This window comes from Serinus canaria, chromosome 10 (genome assembly GCF_022539315.1).
Source record: "Serinus canaria isolate serCan28SL12 chromosome 10, serCan2020, whole genome shotgun sequence".
Lineage (NCBI taxonomy): Eukaryota > Metazoa > Chordata > Aves > Passeriformes > Fringillidae > Serinus > Serinus canaria.
In genome coordinates this window covers 9408824-9433172 of record NC_066324.1, presented here as the reverse complement: position 1 = coordinate 9433172, position 24349 = coordinate 9408824, and the positions used below count along the sequence as shown (strand labels likewise).

At 40.7% G+C, this 24349-nt stretch overlaps 3 protein-coding genes across 10 annotated transcripts in view; 2 read left to right on the top strand and 1 right to left on the bottom strand.

The window, feature by feature from the left end:
* The window catches only part of ADAMTSL3 (ADAMTS like 3), a 170216-nt gene extending 163377 nt beyond the window's left edge, over nt 1-6839 (top strand). For 4 of the 5 annotated variants that reach the window (XM_030228420.2, XM_018913899.3, XM_050978707.1 and 1 more), the window contains exons 27-31: nt 110-293; nt 2703-2907; nt 3755-3864; nt 4420-4634; nt 5164-6839. In XM_030228420.2, the coding sequence (XP_030084280.1) occupies nt 110-293; nt 2703-2907; nt 3755-3864; nt 4420-4634; nt 5164-5273 (824 nt within the window). In that variant the 3' untranslated portion in view covers nt 5274-6839. Of the gene's footprint in view, nt 1-109; nt 294-2702; nt 2908-3754; nt 3865-4419; nt 4635-5163 lie in introns of those variants that run through there. The other variant, XR_007778529.1, reaches the window with a different exon arrangement.
* Nucleotides 6840-7221: 382 nt separating this feature from the next.
* On the bottom strand, nt 7222-18171 carry SAXO2 (stabilizer of axonemal microtubules 2). 2 transcript variants are annotated; one of them, XM_030228426.2, is made up of 4 exons: nt 18080-18146; nt 13245-13424; nt 11858-12060; nt 7222-11108 (listed from the first exon to the last, which is right to left on the bottom strand). In XM_030228426.2, the coding sequence occupies exons 1-4, from the start codon at nt 18118-18120 to the stop codon at nt 10135-10137; spliced, it is 1398 nt and encodes a 465-aa protein (XP_030084286.1). In that variant the 5' UTR covers nt 18121-18146; the 3' UTR covers nt 7222-10134. The 2 variants fall into 2 exon arrangements, with proteins under 2 accessions (XP_030084286.1, XP_050834674.1); XM_050978717.1 differs by lacking the exon at nt 11858-12060 and having other exon boundaries at nt 18080-18171.
* Nucleotides 18172-18206: 35 nt separating this feature from the next.
* Nucleotides 18207-24349, top strand: part of EFL1 (elongation factor like GTPase 1) — a 64727-nt gene continuing 58584 nt past the window's right edge. For 2 of the 3 annotated variants that reach the window (XM_030228566.2, XM_030228564.2), the window contains exons 1-8: nt 18207-18284; nt 18703-18805; nt 19433-19500; nt 19695-19779; nt 20280-20413; nt 21000-21137; nt 21845-22059; nt 23880-24003. In XM_030228566.2, the coding sequence (XP_030084426.2) occupies nt 18715-18805; nt 19433-19500; nt 19695-19779; nt 20280-20413; nt 21000-21137; nt 21845-22059; nt 23880-24003 (855 nt within the window). In that variant the 5' untranslated portion in view covers nt 18207-18284; nt 18703-18714. Of the gene's footprint in view, nt 18297-18702; nt 18806-19432; nt 19501-19694; nt 19780-20279; nt 20414-20999; nt 21138-21844; nt 22060-23879; nt 24004-24349 lie in introns of all 3 variants that reach the window. The other variant, XM_030228565.2, reaches the window with a different exon arrangement.

Below are 24349 nucleotides of genomic sequence, written 5' to 3'. Positions count from 1 at the left end.
AGGATGTGGTGTCTATCCAGCCTACAGAATGTGCTGCCAAATCAATCAAAGTGGGACACAGTGCAGGGTACAGTGCCTCTCTCACACTGCTTCCAATTGTATTTCTTAGGTTACACCTGGGAATATGCTGAGTGGAGTCCTTGCTCAGCCACCTGTGGGCATTCAGGAACCAGCTCCAGGAGCCTGCAGTGCATGAACACAGAGAAACAGAGAGTAAACGAGTCCCAGTGCAGAGAGCTGCAAAAACCAGGGATTGTTTACCAGCCCTGCAACAGAGAGGACTGCCCTCCCAGGTAAACTCCCTTCTGCTCTGTTTCCATGAGCTCTTTGTGTATGAAAATGCACTCACCACCTCCTGAAATTGTTTCTGTGTTTATGCTCTGAGTGTGGAATGTGGGGTTTATTTCATCATGAACCTTAAAGCAGGAGAGATGTGGAAATGGATCACAAGCAAGTAGGGAAATGCTTGATTCAGCTGAACAAATAAGAGCTGAGGGTGTCTCCATGCTGCTGCAGCAAATCTTGCTGTTGCCACACCAGACCTCAAAAGCTAAGCTGGAAATCTCTGAGACACTGGGATGTGCAGTGGAATCTGTGCCACCCCTGAGGGATAACTTGTGTTTAGAGTGGCCAGGGTAACTCTGTGTTCACCTGCTCTCCCTTGTGCCAGCAGAGCTCTCAGTAAGATGTTTTTTGAGGAATGCCTCATTTCTCTCTATTGCCCCTCACCACAGAGCTCCTTGAATATCCTTCCCTGCCAGATGTCTGACTGGATCAGCTGGGGATCATGGGGTGAAAATACTCATATCACAGACAGGTGTATCACAGCATCTGACTCCAAAGGCCAAAAGCACACCTCTAGACTGAGCTGCATTGAGCATTCCAGCTCAACAGGGTGTTTCTCCAGGTTTTCTACAGGAAACCCCACAGGAGCTTCAAAATAAGTGCTTTTGGTTGCTTTAAAGAATTGGCCATCACTATCAGCAAAACTCTGTGGGGGATACTGACACTTTAGAGTTGTCTCTCACTGGAAAATGTTGGCAGGGAAGTGTTAAGACCTTAGCTGACATTGTGAGAGTGCATCTTGCCAGTATGTTCTAAATTCTGTTCTAAATGCAGAAAACCTAGCCACAGATATGTATCAGGAGAAGTTGTTTGTCTTTCATTATTAGCAGCCAAAAAACAGATTATCCTAAATTGTGATACTGAACTCCAGCCAGCCCAGAGAAAGCTAACATTTTGCCAGTAGCAAAATACTAAAATCAAACTAATAGTTTGAAACACAGCTTCAGTTGCAGGTTTCCCTCTGAAGCTCCAGCATTTGGAGCAGATGACAGGAGGGTGCAGGAGGTCCTTGGGCTCCTCTGAGCAAGGTCATGCCTTTCAATGGATTGCAGGCATGACTAAATAATCTGGTTATCACTGGCCTTGGAGTACTCACAATATAAACAAACTGGTTCTTTCATAGATCTAAAGAGAATGGGAACTGAATTGTCTTTTTATATGCTTAGATTTGTTCTGCTTTTAATTTGCCTTTATGTAATCACCAGTGGAAGGCAATTGTGTGTATACTAACATAATTAACTCTGCCTCCAGCCATACTTGTATGCTGAAATATGAATTGGTTTTCTTTTATGGAATATTCCATGCTTTCTACACAGGAAGAGCATCTCAGATGCCTGGAAAATAACCCTGTGTATGTTTCTTGGTGCCTTTAGCCTCTTTCCTTCCCTGTGATTACTGACCTGGGAGGGAAGTGCAAAATGTCCTTTCCATTTTCCCACTTATGATTTCTGCACGACCTTCTCATCTCAAGGCAGCTCTTTAGAAAGCATCCATAGAATTATAAAGGCTTTGCATGTATGACCTCAGTTATTCAAAGAGTTTTGCACATGTTCAGTCACTTCTCTCTGTCACAGTGGACAGCAAGAGTTAAGCAAATATAAGGCCTTGAGTATCTACTTAACTTGTGCTTTGCTGTGCAGGCACTGCACCAAATGTTTGCAAAAGCACTTCAGCTTTAAAAGGGAGAAAAAGACAAGGATGCAGACTGTAAAAGATTAATCTTCCTTGAATGGATATAAGCTGTTTGAGTGTAAGAAAAATGAAATTGCTGAAGAAAGTATAATTTTTTCCTGTTATCACTGTTGTGGTACACATAAAGTCCATTTTATATTTCTAGCCTGGATTTATGCAAAGAGCAAGTCAATTTGATTGTATTACCACCTGCTGCCTCCCCAGTATTGTTCCTAGCTGCCACGACTGACTAAATATTTTCAACTTCTAATCAATAAATAACATGTTCTGCTTGAGTCGTTGGCTGGTGAGATCTCAGTGTAATGAATTCGGGTGAGTTATGGCAGCTGTCACTTTAGTACCAACTAAATTGTTACCATCCATTATATAAGCAATGGAAAAGTACACTCTCCTTCCTCTGGAATGCCACGTCCAGCAGGGTCTGTAGGGCTCACCTGGTAACAGATTCTGGTAACAAACATTGCAACCTCTGTTAGCAAACATGCTGTCATCAGTCAACCACGTTAAGAAGACCTTGCTCAAGTGAAGAAGAAGCTGATTCTAACCCTTCTCACATCTAAAACTTGCAAGGACAGGTTCCTTTGCATTTTCTTTGCAAAGAGTTGCTGCTAGCCAGCCCAGGACTGCAATAATTGCTGTACATGTGTGTTCTGTGCATCCTGTAGGTGGGTAGCTGGGCCCTGGTCCGAGTGCTCTGCGTCCTGTGGCAGCGGATTTCGGCACCGACAGCTCTCCTGTCACCAGGCCACGGCCAATGGCAGTGTCCTGGCCCTGCTGCCAGGGGCCTGCCCAGCCAGGGACCAGCCTGCAGTAAGGACACCCTGCCCAGGACACCCCTGTCCCCCAGGGCCACCACAGGCCACCACACAGGTAAGTGTGCAGCCTCCTTGTTTTATGGAAGTGGGACAGTGCCATCCTCTGATGAACTGCCTCAACATCTGTCCCCTTGTGCCTCAACATCTGTCCTCTTGCACAAGGCAGGAGCTCTGTGGTTGTAATTACCTTTCAGACCAGACAATGAGAAATCTTGTTTTTTTCATTTTATGCTCTCTGAGCAACTTTTTTTTGTTGACCTGACACCAGAGTATTAGCTGCAGTGTATTTTATAAGCTAAGCCATTAAGATGTATTCCATTTTCCAAGCTAGTTTATTGCTTTTATTGCAGTCATGTTAGTACACAGTTTGCCTAGCTGTACTTGTGAAGTCCCCCCAAAAAAAAGTATGAATGTGCTTCAACAGCACACTGAAGAAGTTGTTCAATTCACAGAATGCCCTGAAGTCTGTTTTTCTCCTTTTTCTGTTTCTTCCTTCATGCAGCAAACTTGCATTCATCGTGAAAAGATTTGTATTTACTGTTCAATGTGCAAAGTAATTAATTAGAATTGCTGTTGCTGCATTCCCAATACAGGTTTTAGCAAGGCAAGTTTGTAATGGGCAGAGCTACAGAAAGAATTCTGTAGCAGTAAGGATGTGGCATGGTGAGGGAAGACAATGTATTTAGCTTTAGGAACAGGCAGGAAAGTCTTGGCAAAACTGCATAGAGAGAACCAAAAATATGTAGGCCTTATCCACACTGAGGTGTGACAGGGCTGAACAAGGCAAGATGCAAAAAATCATGGCTGGGCCGTGTAGCTGGGTAACTCCAGGAGAATAATTCTGTTGTTATTGACTTGGCTGTTTCTTTTTCTCTGCCCTACCCTTTTCTCTCCACTGCCAGTGCTCTGGGCGCTGTGCTGGCCGCCCTGCAGGCTCCCAGCACCGTGAGTCCAAATGTCAGCTCCAGAACGGATCCTCTGTGCCAAACTCTGCTTGTGATGAAAGAAAGAGGTAAACAGTGGGGAGAAGTTACAAGTTAGATTCTTTAGATGATCACATTGAAGGTACAGGATTGTCACTGCAATACAAGTAGGCAATTTCTTCTGTGTCAAACAAAGGAGAGGAGGTAGAGACAGTCATCCCTTTGTGGACACTGGATGAATTCAGGAACCTGGGAGAGGTTATGCCTGAAGAACACACAGCATCCATTATAGAGTGTTTCAGGGTCAGTTAAGTGTCCTTAAAGGTAAAATACCCTTTCTATTCCAGGGTTAAGAAACTGGTTTAAAGAAACATGTTTTCTCATGAGTGAGAAGGCATGAGGAGTGAGCACAAAATTAAATAAAGGGAATACAACTTAAATATAAGAAAAAATGGAACAGGTTACCCAGAAAGTTGTGGTATCTCCATCTTTGGAGACATTCAAAACACAGAGACAATCTTGGGATCCTGGTCTAGTTGGCTGTGCTGTGAGCAGGGGTGTGGGGGCTGATCAGTTCTGGTGTTGTGTGAATAAGGGTTTAGCACAAAAGCAAACCTTTCACTGCTGTTTATTTCCCTGCACAGCCCTCCTGCCAGAAGGAACTGTTCTTCAGAGGGGTGTGATGTGTACTGGCGGCCAGGCCCCTGGAGGCCCTGCAGTGCGGGCTGTGGCACTGGGTTCCAGTCCAGACCCGTGTCCTGCGTGCACAGGCAGAGCAACAAACCCGTGGCTGAGCAGTTCTGCAGAGGGAGGAAGAGACCAGTGACCTGGCAACACTGCAGTGTCACATCCTGTGGCAGTATGTAAATGTTTATTTAAATATGAGCATAGTAATAGTTTGTAGCAGTTATATTAGAAAATGACTCACAGTTGTACACTATTGATTCTACAAGCATTTGATTGTACATCAAAGGTAAAACTATCCTCTCCAAGGAGCACTTCGTCATCCTGGGGTTTCTTTTCTCTAAGTAGGCCAGTTTGATATTAAAGCCTCAAAAGCACTTTTAGAAACAGGATATTTAGGAAGTTTTTTTGCAAACTTCCCTACATGACTGTGCCAGTTGTGACTCAAAAGTCTCTGAGCGAGCTGTTAATGCCTCCAAGCTGGGGTTGTGTTCTGAAACAGACAATGAGTAAATGAATGCAGTGAGATCACACCTCTCACTTGTGACCTTGTTTAGCTTTGAATCCACTGCTGCCAGAAATGCAGGCTAAAATAATGACAAAGCTAACAGGAACCCATCAGTTGCTCACAATTACAATGGCAAGTTCTGCTATTTCTCTTTTGCTCGTTATAAAGCCTTGTAATGTTTAAATATATTTTTCAGAAGGCGAATGCAAGGATACAACTCACTACTGTACATTTGTAAAGCAACTAAAGTTATGCTTGATAGACACCTACAAAGAAAGATGTTGTCAATCATGCCGAGAAATATAAGTCCTCTATGGCAAGTTCATGATGCTGCAGTGAAGAGATGAGAAGAGTGGTTCATTAAACTAACCTGCCTGAGGTATACTCTTGTAAATGAGACATTAGTTATAACAGTTAAATGGCAATGTGGGGCTAATGAAAACACAGTATTGTGGATTGATGTGCTGGATAAGGTATTGTTTCTGGGAGCTTTCATTTTTCATTCTTTGCAATGGAACTTCTAATGTTTTAAACACGTATGGATTAGCAAGATAATATTATGGCATGTCATCTGTAAAATTTTCCAGGCTATCATTTATAATTTTATCTGTGAAAAAAAACCATTACCTTAAAGCAACAAATACTGGTTACTGTAACTTATGAGGAAGAGTCACAAAAATACTTCAAAAACTTTTGGAAATGCAGCAACTATTGATTCCTGAGATTTTGGTTTGGGGTTTTTTTCATCATATTTAACACCATTTTTAAATTTACAGAAGCTGTGGCTTGTAGCTGTAAAATTTTGGCAGCAGCTTCATTTTCATAAAAAGCTTGAGCTTAAGGGTTGATCTCACAGGATGTGCTTTACAGATACTTGCTCTCAGATGGATACACAGAGGTACATGGAATTTTTCCTGCTTGGATTTCAGTGTATAGAGTAAGAAACTATAGATCCTTGTACAATTTTCAAAGCAGCAATAGATCTCTTTTGAATAAATGAGGTGTCATTTTTTATTGTTTCTATTCTAATTCCAGTCTCTGAAGTACAATCAAAGTTCTGGCATAGCTATGCTTTTGTACTGATATTAAATGGGACAGAGGCTTCCTTGTCAGAGCTGGGAACAAACACTTGTGAGCACTGTTCTCTTGCACATCAAGTCAAATGAGGAGTCAGTAACTGGCCAAAATAGCTGTCAGATTTCTTGTCTTGAATAATCATTCTATTTTTCTCCATTAATGGGGAAAAATGTCCAAGGAAGAATTATTATTTGTGAAGATAGACAAGTGCAAGAAATCTATTTTAAGCATTTTTCCATCAAGACGGTTTTTCCACCATGACCATTCTGAGTCGTTTGCAAGTTGATAAATTCTTACCATAATATTCCTGGGTAAATTATCTTCCACATTGCAGATTGTCTGACTAGGGCTTTAAGCAGAGAGGACCCCATAGGAGGCAGAAAATAGATGTGTTTTGCTTTTGTAGTTTCCAAACTACTGCTCATATTGGAGGCCTGAATGCTCACTTTGACTTGGCTCTTGTGTTCCATCTCTGAGCTGTGCGACAGGCAGAGAGCTGGGAGTGCTGTGGGGGCAGCTCACACACAGCACCCTGCACAGAGGGTTTGCATCACTGAGAATTAGGGTAGCACTACTGTATAAAAAATGTTTAGGGTGGACTATGGTGTCCAAGGCTGACTGCAAGGAGAGGATATTCCTGATCATTACCTTTTTCATCAGCAATGGGTCTTGATTGTTTAAGCAGTTTTTTAAATTAAACATTTGTAAGATACTTTTGTAGATATTTATTGTCTGATTTTAAAGTGCAATATTTTTTTTTTTGTACAGTGTTTAATAAAGATTTTTGGACATATATTTTTTCTTATTACCAAAATTTCTTATTCATGTTTTCCCTTTATATTTAAAATTTTCAAATGTTAACACATAGCACATTTTTTGTTGCGTTATCTTTGGTTAAGTATGCATGCTATACCAAAGCAGTGCTGTAAATGTTTGTGATGGCAATTGGCATGACATTCCTCTGTAGATTATTTTACTGCTTCTCCAGTACCTGAAGATTTTAGCTTCTTGAACGTAGTTTGGATTTTTCTGAAATAAAAGTATAGTTTGATTATTCACCACTGTGATTACCCTGAGATTGTTTATTACCATGATTTGCACGGTAACCATGCTTTCATTCTTTGTTATTTTCTCAAATTACTTTGTCCATAATTCTGAATTCTTCCAAAGCCTCGGATTAGTTCTTATTTTTAACAGTCTATCAGACGTATTGTCAATTTTCACTGCAGTCTGACTTGCACTGCTATTAAGAGACAACATAGATATAACCTGACTGAAAAAGTGGGAAGATAATTTGCCAAGATCCAAATGTCAGCTCTGATTCACTGAAATCTAGAATCAGGATTCTTTAAAGGGTGGAATAAAAATTCATTTCTTTTCTGTGTCTTCCCCAAGCAGAGCTCATTTAGATGTGACAGAACAGCTCTGTGTTTTCTATTTAGTGAGTGATGGGAATACCTCCATGAAAAAGAAATTGTTTCAGAATATCCAATATGTGTAAAGAGTGTTTAGAAAGAATAATCTAAGAAATAGAATGAACAATAAAAGCTTTAAAAAAATTTTATTAAATAGAAAATAAATGTATAACAATTTAATGGTGGTGTTTCAGAATTATCCTAGATAACAATATTGGCAAAGGCTTAATTTTCCTTTTGAATTCCAGTTGTGCAGTCTTTAAAAAAAGCCAAGGCTCTGTACAGCAGTGCTGTGGAGCCTGCTGCTGGATAGCAGAGTGCACAGAAAGCACTCTCCGAATAGCAGCTGAATCCATGAATAACTTTGCTGCTTTTACATCTCGGTTTAGCATGACATCATAAAATGCTCTTTTAATAGCTGTTATTTTGCAAAAATATTAGTTTTCCAGCTGTCTCTTCACTTGGTCTGCATTTCAGTAATTTGTTGCTTATGAAAAGGTTGACGTCAGGTATTGAATAGTGTCTGAAGGTTTATAATATCATTTGATGCTTTCCCTGGAAGCACAATCAGTGTGCTGGGGCTTGTTCAATTGTAAAGTAATAAAGGCTTCTCTCTTTCACTATTAAACTTAGGGGAAAACATTATGGACAAAATGAAAGGAAATATGCCCTTCCACCCTAAAAAAGCCTTCAAACACATCTGCAGAGGAACTGTTAAATGTATCTGAATATGCCCTCCACTTCCCTTCCTCTCAAAATGTTTGTACCGTGCTGGTAGGTGGCAGCAAATGACTTTCCATAACTTAAGGGAGGGAAGTGACTTCAGAACTGAAAAAACAGCTGTGAAAATTTAAAAAAGCATCTGGGCTCCCTCACAGGCCCAGCAGAAGAGCCGTTTTGAGCAGAATATGCAGGCACATGTAACTTCATGGATTCAGACTCCATTTCTCCCTCCCTAGAGAGGAGAGCTGGAGGGCATTGGGAGCTTCTGTCAATGGCTCCAGAGGTACCAGGACTGTGTAAAGCATGTGGACCTGGGTAGGTGTGACTGTGCAAAGTTTTGGCTTGGTTTCCTCAGTTGTGGCATGATAGAGAATGACTCAATAAGAGTTTTTTTCTTTTGTGGTACAGAAAGATGACAATCAATTAGACTTCTTCCTGTCCTGCTTTTAGGATCTCACAGACTTACATCATCCTTGTTCATTCACAGTCTGAGGGAGGTGAATAATTTTCAAACAGAAACGTAAAACTGATTTGCCATGTCATTAACAGAGTAAGTGATACTAAAAAATCACAATACAAAGACAAAAGTTCTGTAAAGTGACTGGTGCTATAATAATGTCTGGATCCTGCTCGTGCAATGCTTCTGTGCACAGCTCATTTGCTCAGTTCAGCTTTCTTGCTTTCATATGACCAAGTTCCTGATTTAAAAATGTTCCCATCATTGATCTTAGCCCTTTAATAAGAGACTTTGTTTATGAAGTATAGCCACATGATTCTGCAGAACCCAAATACTGTTCTACACCACAAGATGTGCAATACTGAAGAAAAAAATCATACTGAAGTGGTGTGGTAGAGCATGACAAGACAGTTAATTACAGAACTATTAACTGGGACTTGCTTAAATCATGAATGTAATAAAACTAAAATTGATTCATCTGGATTTTTCAAAATCAGCAGAAGATAGAGAAAATACAAACTATTTCATACAGAAGCAATTTCATATAAAATTTCTGTAAAAAAAAGGAACAAGCAATTCTTTGAAGAGCATTCAGACTGAAGCCAGGCTGCCCACAGAATTCTGCATCTCAACTGGTATTTCTTTTTTTACCTGAGTTTACTCTCTTTTGTGTAAATCTATGCAGTCTCTTCATGAGATTTGACTGAATTTTCACACTGGGTTTAAAGATGATTCAGACATGCACTAAGTCTATCAGTGTGTCCAAGGTGCACCAGTTTTGTTTTCTTTGGAAGTAAGGCTGAAAGAGCATGATCAAGGAAATTAGGGAACAGAGTCTAATGACATGCTGTTGGTGGTTGAGTGGTTTCAACTATGTGAACAGAAAAAGAGTAAGGTTAGAACCTGTTAATTGCTACTAGAAATTACAGTGGGACCTTTATACTCACTTCAGATCTGCATGAAATTAAAGTAGTGATGACTACAGCTAAAAGCAGGTTTTTAGAAATGCCTAGGTGTCATAGGATGCTATCTTGTGATCTGAGCAGCAAAATACAAAGAAAAAAAACTTGCAGATTACTGAGATTATGACTGATTTGTTAGATTATCTTAAATATCATTATTTGCTTACTGTGTAAAATACTTTATCAGCAAAAGGCACTTGTTATTTCACAAATACAGTAATTTGATTGTAGAAAATATCAAATAACTAAATACGTTATAAAGATGCTTGAGATGGAGCGTGATGAAATCTGGGGAGTCAAGAAAACTAGAATGCACAATCAGAAAAAGCACAGATGCCATGTAGGGAGTAGTGCTACTTCAGCATTTGGCAAATCTTTATTAGTCTTGTAATGAACTTTGGTTTACCTTTGGCTTTCTTCAAACTTCTAAAATCAAAATTTGCAGTATTTAACTTGCTTCAGTCCTAAAGAAAAAATGAATAAGCTGGTTTCCAATTACTTAACTAAGGTGCTTGAAATACTGCGGGTAAGTATTATGACACAGCAGGTACTTCCTCTGGGACAGGGCTGCAGTCTGAGCTGGACCGCTCTGGGGACTCGCGGCGGTAGAACCGGTGACCCTGAGAATCTGTGCTGACATAGACATAACCCGCAGCATCTGGATTCAGCCCTGGGCACACCTCGGGCTTCTTTGGCGTGTACTCAGTGCGATACAAAGTTTCATCTTTAAAAGGAACTCCAGGAGGTACAACCTGCACAGGTTTGAAACTTTGAGGTGGATTGGCCTGATGAGGTATGTAATGGGACCTGAATGTAGTTAAACTAGCAAATTTTCCTGTGGGCTTTTGAATTTCCTCTTCTTTCTTAATAGGCCCTTGTGGACAAACTTTCCAGGGTTGATAGTCTTCTTTTGTAGTAGTCTTCCCTTGAAAAGGGCCAGTGCTTTTTCTTCCAGGAGCTGGTTTCACGGGGGCTCTAGGAACAACCTTGTGTTTAATGTAATCCAGACGGTTTGAGGACTTGAGGTCCATCTTGTCTGTGGGTGGAACATACTCTCTTGGTTTGTGGAACTCGGGCGCGGTGACCACATATGGCTGAAAGCGATCCTGGAATTCAGTGGTTCCTTTAAAAGGATCGTCAGATCCATGTTTTCTACCTTCAGGCTTGCAGCTTTTTGCTTGTTCCCCAGGTATCCCTTTAAAATCTCTCTGGTGGGTTGTGAGATCTTCAAAGGGTTCGTCGCTCGGCTTGTACTCTTCCCTTGGCCTTACGAACAAGGGCCCCAACTCATGGACGACGTACGCCGTGCGATGGATGGTGTTGCCATCAAAAGGCCCCTCTGGCAGCTTGCTTTCACAAGGTTTGCAGCTTGCGGGGGGATTGGGCTGCTTAGGGATGTAGTCATCTTGAAACGTGGAAGGATTTCCAAACCTCTCCGAAGGTGGCTCGTAGTCACGCTCCACCTTACAGGATTCTGTTCTTTGACTTTTCCATAACCTGTAGTGATCTGTAAAGCAAAACCAAAATTCCACCACACAGGTGTTATTACTTAAAACCAGTCCTTTAAAAGGAAGACAAAGTCTTCTGGAATTAAATCTTGCAAAACAAAGAAATTGGATGTAAGTGAAAATGATAAAATTATCTGCATGTTTGTGATCTGACAAAATTGTCACTATTCTAGTGTGTGATAAAACCAGACACACAAAATGGCACCTGATGCCCTATTTTGACTCTTTGCTCAACAGAAACTATATAGCAAATATCTCTATACATGCTTTAAATACAATATCTTCCATTTTACTTAAAATATTTTGCACCTTTGCACTGACCATCATAACAGAATAATTTGTGTCAAGACAGATCATTACTAGGATGATGAATATGTAAACTATACTGTACACAAGTAGAAGCCTAAACTCCACTTTTGACCTAGTCTGTGGAAAAATAAGTGACATGAACTAAAACTATCTGAAAAATATACTGCACCTTAACTTCCTTCCAGTTTTGCCTGAGCCCAACCAGGTGCATGTTGGAATTTCCTTGTAGCTGACCAAACCTCAGAGAGGGCTGTTAGCTTAGAAGGAGTAGGTCTCCCCTCAACAACTGGAGTGCTGAATGTTTTAGGGCATCATCACCTGCTTCCTAGTATGTTTTGCTCCCTGTCCCAAACCAACAAATCCAGTTTCTAACACAGGTAATTCCAACGCTACCTTCATCTTGGTTACTTCCCTTTCTGCAGGGGGCACCTCTTATTACCTCGGTAGGTTGGGACGGTATCCACTTTGGCATCTGAAGTGTGTTTCCTCTCTCGAGGCCTTGCTAATGTCACTGGTCCTACTTTATGAGGATTGTAATCTCTCTGGTAAATGGTTCCTAGGTCAATCTTCCCTGACTTTGGCCTATATTCTGCTTGTGGCTGAATAGGTCTCGGAACAATTTCATATGGCAAATAATCAGACCTGAATTGGGGAAAAGAAAACACTGGTCAAAAAATCTTTTCTTCCTTCTGAAGCCACTTCTGTATGTTTTCCACTATTTGGAAAAAAACCAAAATGTTTACTCTGAAAATCTTTCAGTCACCATATGTTAGAGGGATAGCACAAAGGAGAGAAAACCACAGTACATAAATCTAGGGTCTCTGATGCATTATAGAGTCTTTACTCAGAGGTAGATGGTTTTTTAACATTCCAAGTCCCATTCATGTTTTAACAATATTTAAAGTGTCTGAAAGGAGATTCACAAAGTTGCTATAAATTTGCAAAGAAAAATGATCAGGAAGCAGAAGAAGAGCAACTCTCAAATTACTGCAAGTGGTAGCATTTACTGATAGCATGAGGAGAATGGAATATAATCAGAAACAGCATTTCACTGTTTTTGTATGGGCATATTACAGTAATAGGATGTGTATTACATATGTGGGTGTTTAAATAAACATGCACATGACCAGTTTGGCACAATAGCATTTGGCCTTTCTATTTATGTCTCTTTTTTTTGATGAACAAAGAAATTTCACCAGATACCCTCACAGATTAAAAGAAAAACAATAATAATGGAAAAAGTAAACATTGATGCTGCTGTCACATCACTAACAATGAATGAGTGATTTTTTTTTCCTAATTCTTTGAAAGATGCTCTTTAATTCTGTACGCTTAAAATCAGAGTCTGTGCACAGATAGGACAGATATACTGAACCCCTTTACAGTTTGCTTTCTTAAAGCTAATAATTTTCTTAAAACAAATAATCTGAATTTTAAAAATCAATAAAATAATTACTTTTCTTTTTTCTTAAGATTTCATTATCTTGGATTCTACGTATATATTACAGAAAATTCCCCAGTTCACCAGGTTTTCCATAAGACCTAAATTTCCTAACAGGCTGAAAATAAGACCAAAATTTTTGATTCTCTTTACAGGTCAAAGGCTGCTGTAAAGATTGCAAATCTTGCTGGATTGCACGCTTTGCTATTTTTTACAACCTTTTTGTGGTATTTCTATACTCAACATTTATACTTTAAATATGCAAAAAGTGCAAAGGATGCAATGACTGCATTTTGACTGCAATACAATGTTAAGCCTCCACTTAAGTACCAAAGAATGAAAAACTTGACAGACTAACTATAAAACATGGTTTGAAAATATTTACTTGAACGTTGTGGTGCCGTCCATTCTCGCCTTATCCTCTTGGAGCTCTGGTTTTGGCTTACAGCTCTCAGGAGGGCAGATGTTGCCATAGCCAGGGTAGTTTTCCAAATATTCAGTTTTGTGGCTCGGCTTCGCTCCATCATCATAAATCTTTGTGGGTCTGTGGCAGCAGCGGTGGCGTCTGGGTCAAACACATCAGAGCAGAGAATTTTGAATCGTTTCATGGAAGAGGAAAACCCTTACTCTGCCTACTGGGAGTGAATAACCAATGGGGAAGATTGAACAATGTCAGTAGTTTTTGTTTAAAATCTTTTCAGAGTGATAAAGTCACAAAACACTGTGCTGATGGCACAGGTCCAAGGGCACATCATGCTAAAACAGTAACTAAAGCACTGCCAGCTGGGACTTAGTCCTGGGTGCAGAATACAAGGCATGGATAGAGTTGATCTCAGTCCTCTAAATGGTGCTTAGCACCAAGATGCACTTTCCTCTTGTCTGTAATGTTTAATGATATTCCTGCTTTTATTTGGAAAAGTAACTAACTATGCTTCATTTCCTGTCTCATATTGTCTCTTTTTTACTGCTATTACTTCATTGCTTGTCTTTTTATTTCTGTACATCTCACCTATTTTCACCTCTACTGATTAACACCTTTCGATTAAAATTTTATGGTGTGAAATCTCATGTGCCCTTCTAGTGGTCTGCAGGCCATTTATGAATTTTCAACTCTTTTTTTTCCTCCACAGACTGACTAAATTCTTTATCCAAAACACATGTTTATTTGAAAGTAATGACATCTCTTTTTCCTAATAGGTTTTATTTCAATTACTCCTGCTTCTCATTGATGTTTATATCAATACACCATTGTGGAAAAAAGGGAGGTATATAATGACAATTCCTTATTTATGCCTTGTTGTTTTCAATTAATGATCTATAAAATTAAAATTTAAATGTTATTGTTTTGAAAATCTTGTTGTATTAGTTCCAGTTTGCACAATGCACATCTCTGGCTGACCTCAAGGAAATAGATAATGACAGGTTTTCCTCCTACTTATGGCTGACAACTTGCAATGCAAAGGGAAAAAACAATAAATATTTTTTCAAATGAACAAGTATTGTAAAATTCTGTGATGAAAAGCTAATTATCTAAACACCAAGAAGGGGAAAATTGTACAGCTCTTAGTAAATAGAAATAAATTCAAGTTTCAGGAAGTTAGATATCCAAAGAACATTTCAAAGGTCTGCAGAGAATTTTAGCTAGCACTGAATATCATAAAGAAAAATAATAAATTAAAGCAAGGTTAAATAGAATACAGAAACAGACATGAAGGACTCCTGCTGGGAAAATGAAAAAATGAAAATTAAAAAAACACTGAAAGAAGTTCTTGGAGACTGGAGATCCTAAAGCTGGTATTAGTTTGTGCTGCCTGATTTTGCCAGCTCAATAGTTTAAAAAAAGTGAGAAATAAAGTAGCCCTGTCTAAGAACTCAGATCCTTTCAAAGCCTCAGGTGTTTACTCCTTTTCAATCAAGTAAATTAACAATTGAGGGACCTTTTCAAAACACAGCAGGAAAGAAAAAAGGAAGAAGAGGGAAAGAACAGGAAAGGTAGGAAAACAAGGAGGTAAGTGTGTGCTATTTCTCACTATAGTGTTTGCCTGTCATTACATTTGTCATGAAATTCACTTTCACCTTAGTAATGTTTTCTTCAGCAAGTACAAACAGCACATGCTGTGTCACACAGCATCTAAAAGTAACAGCTAAGCAGAAACAAAAGACATTGAATGGATGGTTTGAAAGAGGGTTGAAATACAGGTTATCAACTTATAATGTTCTTCATGTATTTTTTGGCATACAATTCAAAGGAGTTGGAAACAAACATTATCCATCTGCAAAAACTTTACTTTGACAATCTTCAGTTTGCCATAAGCTGGTCTGGAAGACCAACCACCAGTCAAATCACCTTCTGTGTTCGGGGTCACCATTCTTTAAGGACTTCATTCTGAATATCTTTAACAATGTTGTGAGTATATCTCATGTACTGCTGAATGGACATGCTACAAACTGAAATAGATACTAGAAAAATAACTTCTGCAGAATGAACCTGTAGTTCTTGGTAAATACAAAACAGAGATGAAATCTACTCTTTTCAAGGAAAGAAGTTTGCAATTTTATTAGTGTGGACAGTACGATAGCTAAAGTAGCCCATACTTTAGAGAAATCTTTCCTTTTAACTTACATTTATTCAGGAATATAGATTTTTGTAATATTGATAACAAAAGGCAAGAAATGGGGAAAGGTTGACAGACTAAGAAGGAGATTAAGCAGTAGTTTCTTTTTGTGTCTCAACTCTTATGCTTTTGTAGGCTGTGATTATCTTTTGTAGCAGACGAATACTATTCTTGAGTGCAGAAAGTTCATCTACCACACAGGCTTTATTCTTCTTTGGAAGCCAGATGTACCATCCTGTACTTGAGAAAGCAGAATGAAGTTCTGTCTTACTGGCTTTGCTCCCCTGTAAGTTTTTCAGTGTTTTTTAAATTCTGTTGATAGGGGAGATTGTTTCCTTCTATTTTATTATTTAGAATTAATCAGTAATTATATTTCCTGCAGATAGCTAAATGATAATGTCTACAAACCATTAGATATTTATAGTTGCTTTGAAGTCTCTGCTAAGCTGTGTATGCATTCCCATGTCCAGGTAACACTGCCAAGTGACCAAGCAGCCTTGCCCTGACAACAGAATCTGTACACTGAAGCAAACATAATGTGCTGCCTAAACCAATAATGGCTTAAGATTTTATAGACTATAAAAACTTCAGTGAGGTTTATTTTAAACCACAAGCCTTATGCATATTTAATTCAATTATTCATATTATTGAACTCAGTTTTTGGATTGAGAATTTTTGGTTGAGTTGAAGCTCATTTTGTGCTGTCTCATTGTGTTATCTCACCATCTTTGTACTTGAGCCTGAGCCAGGTTTGTTATCTCATCATGAAAACATTGTATTCCAGCTCTCCATTAATCTAGGACTTAAGAAACAAATTTATGGGGCAAAATTCACCACAGGCTTGGCCAAAAAGAACACGAGGAGCTTTACTCAGTGCCTGCCTCACACCTCTGTTACAGATGACAAAAAAAGTGGCTGAAGAACAGATAGACAGACTTCTCCCACAGAAACACATGCAGGGGGCCTGCTCTGCAGCCCTTGATATGAAACTTGTGGGTCATGGTGCACTTTGCCACCATGGGTTTGCTCTGTACTTCCATAAACATTGAGCACACCTCTGTGATCATATGATGAATGTTCTTGTATGTAGTTGTTAAATTTATTTTTTTTTAGTATGAATTTTTGAATCCTAGGGTGATTATTTTTGTGATTTTTTTTTAAGTAGACAGAGAAGAAATGGAAAATATTAACAGTTGTGACTCCAACCTGAAAATTTGTATCTGAATTTGAAAGGTCCTAGTGCCTTATTATTTTGGGAGACTTTTGTGCACTTTTCTTTCACCTATGGCATGGATAACATTTCTTATAGACCTGTAATATAAATTTTCCCTAAAAAATTGCCTACTGTACCTTCTTGTGCCAGCCTCCCTGGGTCAAAGAGGCTTCAGGACAATGAGGAACAGTTTGTCTCTCTATGGGATCATGGAACTTAAGGCGAAGTGGTGAGTGCTACTGGATGTGATGGCAGAAGGGCAGATAGATGAAATCTCTTTTGAGGGCTGCAGTGCTTGCACAAGGTTGCTAGAACCCTTCCAAAGGTTCTTTGGTTCAGTCCTTCAATGGGAGCTGGCTCTGGTTTCTGGAAAAACCTGATTCTGATTTAGTCTGGGTGGCTTTTAAAGACTGTCTCCATTCTGTTCTATTTTAGTCCATTTAAGACCTTCTTTCACCCTTACCTGATTTAAATATAAATACACTACTTCACTTTTACTGAGAGCATGCTCATACTTGGGTCCTACTCCCCAGGGTGCTGCTCATGTTATCAATGAGGCTGGAAAAGGCCTCTGAGATTATCAAGTCCAACCTGTGACCAAACACCACCATGACAACCAGGCCATGGCACTGAGTGCCACATCCAGTCTCTCCTTAAACACCCCACGGGACATGGGCAGCCCATTCCAATGCCCAATCATCCTTTCTGTGTAGACATTCTTTCTAATGTCCAATCTAAAGCTCTTCTGGTGCAGCTTGGGACTGTGTCCTCTATCCTGTCACTGGCTGTGTGGGAGAAGAGGCTGAGCCCCACCTGGCTGTGATCTCCTGCAGAGGATGAAGCCGCCTCCTTTTCTCTAGGCTGGACACCCCCGGCTCTGTCAGCCACTCCTTATCACCCTTGTGCTCCAGACCTCCCCCAGCTCTGACTGACCTTTCCCCTTCTCTGGACACATTCCAGCCCCTCAGTGACCACCCTGAGCTGAGGAGCCCAGAGCTGGACCCAGCACTGGAGCTGTGGCCTCAGCAGTGCCGAGTGCAGGGGATGCCCACGGCCCTGGCTCTGCTGGGCACCTGCTCCTGCCACGGCCCGGTGCCCTCGGCATTCCTGGCACACGCTGCCTCCTGTCCAGCTGCTGCTCCAGCACCCGGCTCCTTTTCTGCTGGCCCTGCCCAGCCCCTGTGCCCCGGCCTGTAAAGCTCTGTGGGGTTGTTGTGACCCAAGGGCAGCCCTTGGCCTTGTTGAACCTTTTACCACCGGCATCATTCCATGGGTCCAGCCTGTCCAGGTCCCTCTGCAGAGCCTTTCTACCCTGCTGCCACCAGCTCGCTGTGACGGCCGAGTGTGCCGAGGGAGGGCGGCGCTGGCTCGCTCGGTGCCCGCCTCACTCACCCGCAGTTGCAGATCTCGCAGATGCAGCGCGGCGGCCCCATGCCCGGCCCTCTCGGCCGCTCGGCCGGTAACTAGGGACGCCGTCGCGCGCGGCACCGGCGACGCCCGGCCCGGCCCGGCTTCCGTCCGGCGTCACGGGGCGGGCCCGGCAGCGGCCGAGCGGGGCGGGCGCGGCTTTCCGGGAGCGGCGGCGGAGCGGGCGCAGGTGCGTGTGCCGGTGCGTGTGCCCAGCGCCGGGAGAGCCCGGGCAGCGGGGCTGGCCCCGGAGCCGCCTTCGCCCCGCGGCGAGCCGGAGGGCAGCGCTGGGCCCCGCCTGGGGTGGCCCCGGGGCAGCGCGGCCGTGCCCGCTCGGAGCGGCGGGAGGGGAAGGCGAACCGGCGGAACCGTGGGGGTTGTGCCGCTGCCGGCGGCTCGGTGTCCGCTCCTGGGGGGCGTTCAAAGGGCAGACACGGCCCGTGGGTTCTCTCGGGTGTCCCCGCGGCGGGCAGGGTTCGTGACGCGCCCCACGTGTCGCGGAGCTTCCCCCGAGGAGCGGCTCTGATCGCATTAAAAACCAAAGCCTTTAAAAACCTAAGCCTTTCCTGAAGCTGACACCCCAGTAAAACAGTGTGCTCCCTTCGCAGAATTAGCCAGCCATGGTGCTCACAAGCGTGGGGAAGATGGCTGGCCTCCAGAAGAAGGCGTCCGGCATCAGGAATATCTGTATATTGGCCCACGTGGATCACGGTACGGCAGGGGCTGGTGTCTGCTCCTCTTGTGTGTGTCTGAACGGTGGTGACATACTTTGCTCACTGTTCTGAAGTAGTAGGGTTTTGTGTATTTAGCCTTAAACTGTCTTGAACATGATTCTGGAAAGTGAATCTGCTTTATGCACCTTTTTCTTGGCCCGATTCAGCTCGTCTTAGGTAAAAGAGCATCACGCTATAATTGAAATTGAATGAATAGTTGAAATTGAATGTTTGCTATGATGGTGAATGTTGGCGGGAATTTAATACATGTTTGAGAGGCAGAATAATATTTTTATATGCTTTCTTAATAGAACAAGTTTGTTATGTAGGTGGAAATAGTAAGCACTTATTTTAGAACACAGATACTTTGATTGTGTGATATAGTGAGGTCCTGTTTGTGATTTCAACTGCTCTTCTGGTTATGAGAGGTAAATTTGCATCCACTCTTCAAAAATAAATTTGCGTGCATGTAACAGGGGTAATTTGATTTGTTTTTTGAAAGTTAATTTGTACTTTTCGTGGTATTTTATCGTCTTTATTAATGTTGATCTCTTAGGATTCTGTGTATTGCATCTTTTGCCATTGTTTGTATTCATTTAGTCTAAGTATTTATTTTTCTTTTCAGGCAAAACCACTCTAGCTGACTGCCTTATATCTAGCAATGGAATAATCTCCAGCCGTTTGGCAGGAAAGGTAGAGTTACAGTGCCACTTTTTACACAATTCTGGTCTGAACATGCTGGGATTGTAAATTCTGGATCATTAAGGAAATTCCATCTATAGTCTTGCTAAACTGCATTTTCTCACCATCATATTCTGATGATTGATAAGTAAATTGTGAAGATGTTTCTGCAGACTTAGTATCTTTCCTGTTGTTTCTGTACTCAGCTTAGATACCTCGACAGTAGGGAAGATGAGCAGATCCGAGGAATAACAATGAAATCTAGTGCAATTTCACTGCACTTTGTGAAAGGTAAGTTGTTGATGCTGGCTTGTATAAATTTTAATATACATTTCTGTTAGTTTCCCCTGTCTCTTCGTTGTTGCTGTTGTGATCTTTGTGTGCAACTTTGGCTTTTGTGTTTCTCAGTGTTAGGCTCTAATTCTTCAGAGACTTAGGCAAGTCAGCCAGGATAATTGAGTTCCATCTCAGGGTCAGCAAAAATATTTTTAATCATATCTCTGAGTGGAGGCCATGAGAATAGTTGCCTCATCTTTTATTTTAATATAAGTATGTATATTTTGATCTTAAGTCTTGAATCATTTAAAGGCAAGACCTTCTTTCAAAAAGACTCAGGTTTTAGTATAGTCTTACTTCTTTGTTGGGATACCTGTTACACTGTGCTGTAAGGGTTTTTATAGTGTATTAGTGTCAGGACATGAAAAAATAATAGCTGAAGCAGTATAACTGGGTGGCTGGAAGAAATATCTTTGAAAACTGTTCTGAAATATTAACTTATTGTTTGATCCTAGGTGATCAGGAGTATCTGATTAATTTAATAGACTCCCCAGGGCACGTGGATTTTTCTTCAGAAGTATCTACTGCTGTCCGACTCTGTGATGGTTGCATCATAGTGGTGGATGCTGTTGAAGGAGTCTGTCCACAGGTGAAATAAAGTGTATTAAGTAGAGAAAGAGGGGAGTAAGCAAAATCTGAAGTGGGTTATAGAGAAATAAAAATGAGCTGTCTAGGAGGCTTTGCAAAATTTCTAATAAATGACAATACAATTGAGCTGTTAAAGCGAGTAGTAAAAATACTAGTTGTGCTGAAAAATTGAACAGTGCTGGTGAAGGGATGTAGAGAAGCAGGGTTGAAAGAGTGGGTATGCCATTTTTCAGGTGTAATGACATATTTTGATAGAGAAATAATTGGATATATTTCTGTGGGTTTTCAGGGTTTGGAAAAGAATACACAAAATAATGAGGTTGCTTTTTCCATGGCTTACTTTTTCTAAGTAGTTTGGTTTTTGTTGTTTTGGGTGTTTTTGCCATGAAATCCCACCATTCTGCAGAATTGTTCAATAACTAACACTGTATACATTGTGGGAGTCAAACTTCTGGTTTGAGTGTCAGCCTGTCTTTTACTCTGTTTATTAAATTTTGGAATTATATTTGAGTTTTTTAAAATGTTCTCTCTTTTTGGTGCTATCAGGCTTTCTGTAATGGGTTTTTTCTAAACTCTTTCCTTCTCAGACCCAGGCAGTCCTGCGGCAGGCATGGCTGGAAAATATCCGTCCCGTCCTGGTGATTAACAAAATCGACCGCTTGATTGTGGAGCTGAAGCTCACCCCTCAGGAAGCATATTTGCACCTTAAGAATATCCTAGAACAGGTATTTGTGCTGAGGTGTCATTTCACACAGCAGATTTTGTGGCACTGTATAGCATCCAGTCTGATTTTTAACATTGAGGTGCATCTTTTTCCTGATTTGTTTTGAGGTTGATTCAGAATGCCTGTGATGGAGAAGCAGGTAGTAAATGCCTCTCGACAGGTCATCAGGAAAAGTCTTCATTTTTAGAAGTAATATGCTGAATGTTCTGTTCTTGCCTTAAATTGATTAAATTTACTGGAGGTAGACTGTTCCTGATATTGATGGATTTATGTAGGAATAATATTGTTTCATCTTTAGAATTGTAGTTTAAGTTGCCCTCAAGACTTCTTTCCCACCCAGGCTCACTTGGGAGCATTTATCTGCCTGGTTTCCCTTTGCCCTCTGTTGTTTGCTTTGTTGGCAGAAACAAGTTCCTATTTCACCACCTCTTGTTCTGAGAGACAGAGCGTGTTACATGTGATACTTTGATTCTGTCCTGGTGTGGCTGACTTGGAAACTTCAGGGTGTTTATGTCAAAACATAAACTCCCGTGGTCTTCAAATGTGTAGAATTAGGTGAGGTTTAATTGCCAAATGAATCACAGGCATGCTAGCTTGTTAACACAGCTTCTCTTTTTAAGTTTTCAAGGGTGGGAAAATTACATTTTAATTGCAAGGGTTGTGAAAGAGTGAATGAATCTGAGGGTGTTTTTACATATCTTTCTCTAGATCAATGCAGTCACTGGAACACTGTTTACCTCCAAAGTGTTAGAAGAAAGAGCTGAAAAAGAAACAGAAAGTGAAACCCTTTCAGATACATCACCAGGAGATCAAATTTATGACTGGAGTACTGGATTGGAAGACACTGATGATTCACATCTCTATTTTTCACCAGAACATGGAAATGTGGTGTTTGCCAGTGCAATTGATGGCTGGGGTTTTGGGTAAGTTTGAGATTTAATTACTGACCTTTTTTTTTAATTGATTACTGCTGTTGATCTTAAAGTATTTCAGGTGCATCATGTTTCTGAAGATGTTTGTTAGATTCTTCTGTGCTCTGCAGCTGTGTATAAACTATCTGAGTGACAGGGAACCCTGATTTACTTACACAGGAGCTTCTGAGCCCACAGTGGGCTCCAGGCTAGCCTGGTAATCATTATTTTTTTGCTGGTATTGTGTAGACTGTAGCAGACAAGGGCAGGAGTTCAGGGCACTCTGTTTGGTGTGGAGGGCAGCAGGGTTTGAGCAGTGCCCGTGTTCTGGTCGCTGGCCACGAGGTGGAGGCGTTGTCTTGGTCCTGAAATTGTAATTACAGGGATAGCTCGGGTGTGACACAGGGAAGGTCTTGAGTACTGCAGAGCCCTTAGAGAAAATCATCTCCAGGAATTTTAAATCCAAGTCAGACTGTAAGTCAGGTGCCATGCATAGTTTGTTGTCCAACATAAACAGCTCGTGTCCCTTTAGAGGGAAGGGAAAATGAAATGGGCTATTTTAGGTTAATTATCTTTAAGGCTGTTTTGTTTCTTCTGATGAACGGTCAGGCCCTGGCTCTGATAAATCATATAATGGAGACGGTAAAAAAGAACATTTTTCTTAATTACTTTAGAGAGGTTTTTCTGGACTGTCAACTACAGTACTGTGTGCAGAAATATGGATCAGTGGAGCTTTTTCCTATAATGGAAAGTCTTGACTGCTGTTTCTTGGTTGTGGGTTCTTTTCCTGAAGGTGGTAGCAGAAAAAAATTATTAGGCAGTGCCAGCCTCATCCAGTGTGGTAAGTACATATGCTTTTCACACAATTCTCAAGTATTGAAAAATGCCATTAATATATATGCAGGAACTGCTGGCACAAAAATCTCGGAAGTTCTCCCTGAATTGAGAGTTTAGGTAGTTTCTGGAAAAGAAATCTCTTTGGGCTTAGTTCAGAACTCACAGCTTATGTGTTACTGAGATGGACAGGTCCGTTTTTTAGCTGTGTAAAAACTTAAGAATTCTGAATATCAAAGAAAAGGTTATCAAATAGCACTGTTCTGGAAACAGGATAGTTACAGATATAACTGTGTATTTTTTTTTCTGCATCCACAGGGAGCAAATATGTGGCAATATTTTTTATTACTGCTCATAGAACATTTTCAGCAAGGAAACCATGGCATGTTCAGGACTCTGTCTGGGCTAAGCAGGCTGCTTTTGTTAACTCATGGGGACTGCTGAACAACACAATGGGCTTTACAACATAGTTATGGCATTACAGTTTTGGATAATTTTCTTGGGTTTACTCATTAGTAAATAATGATTCAAACAAGAAGAATTTTCATAAGTGGTTAATTAAAAGTAATGACCACCATCTGATGGCTGAAGCGTGACTCAAAAGAATGCTTGGTTTTTAACATCTTTTCTCCTGGTCCCAGACCACAGTTAAATGTGTCATGGGAAGTCTTTCAAAGAATAAGTTCAAGAGTCATCACTAATGTATTTACAAGATTTGTGTTATACTTTTGAGTTTTTGATGAAGGGATAGTACACAAATGTTTATTTCAAGTAAAGCCTTGAAGCTGACTTGAAACAAAACAAAGCCATTCAAATACTGTTGATGTTTTTGATCTGTTATGACTAAATATTTTTACAGGTGTAAATGTTAAACAATGTGAAGTGAAGACAATTGGAAAAGTGGGAGTAAAGGATCTGAGATTTTTGTCTGATTTTCACATAGGCTGTTGCTGTAAAAAACATTACACTTCATCAAAATATGTTTTCTTTGCTTTCAGAATTGAACATTTTGCCAAACTGTATAGCCAAAAAATTGGAATCAAGCCCGCAGTACTTCTGAAGACTTTATGGGGAGATTATTATCTAAATACTAAAGCAAAGAAGATAATGAAAGGTGATCAGGTATGGAGGGTGTCAAAAATATAACCTGATTTTGATTTTGGAGTTCACTTTTTTCTTTCCTAATTCTGTTGCTTGTAATGTATTCTGAAATTTGACCTCACTGGCTGGTGACTCAGTGTTACTGGAGGTATAAAGTCACCAGGACAGCCTTGCAACAACTCTTGGAGCATAGAACATTCCAAAATTGTCCCCTCAAATGCTGCATGGAGGAAATCTCATCTACCAGTGCTCACTAATAAGGGACACTGCAGCTTTAAGGTTTTAGCATCGAGTGAAACACACAAGATGGAAGGAAGATTAACAGTTTAGAAGCAAGAGTTGTGACTGGGTGTCTGACCTCTGTGAA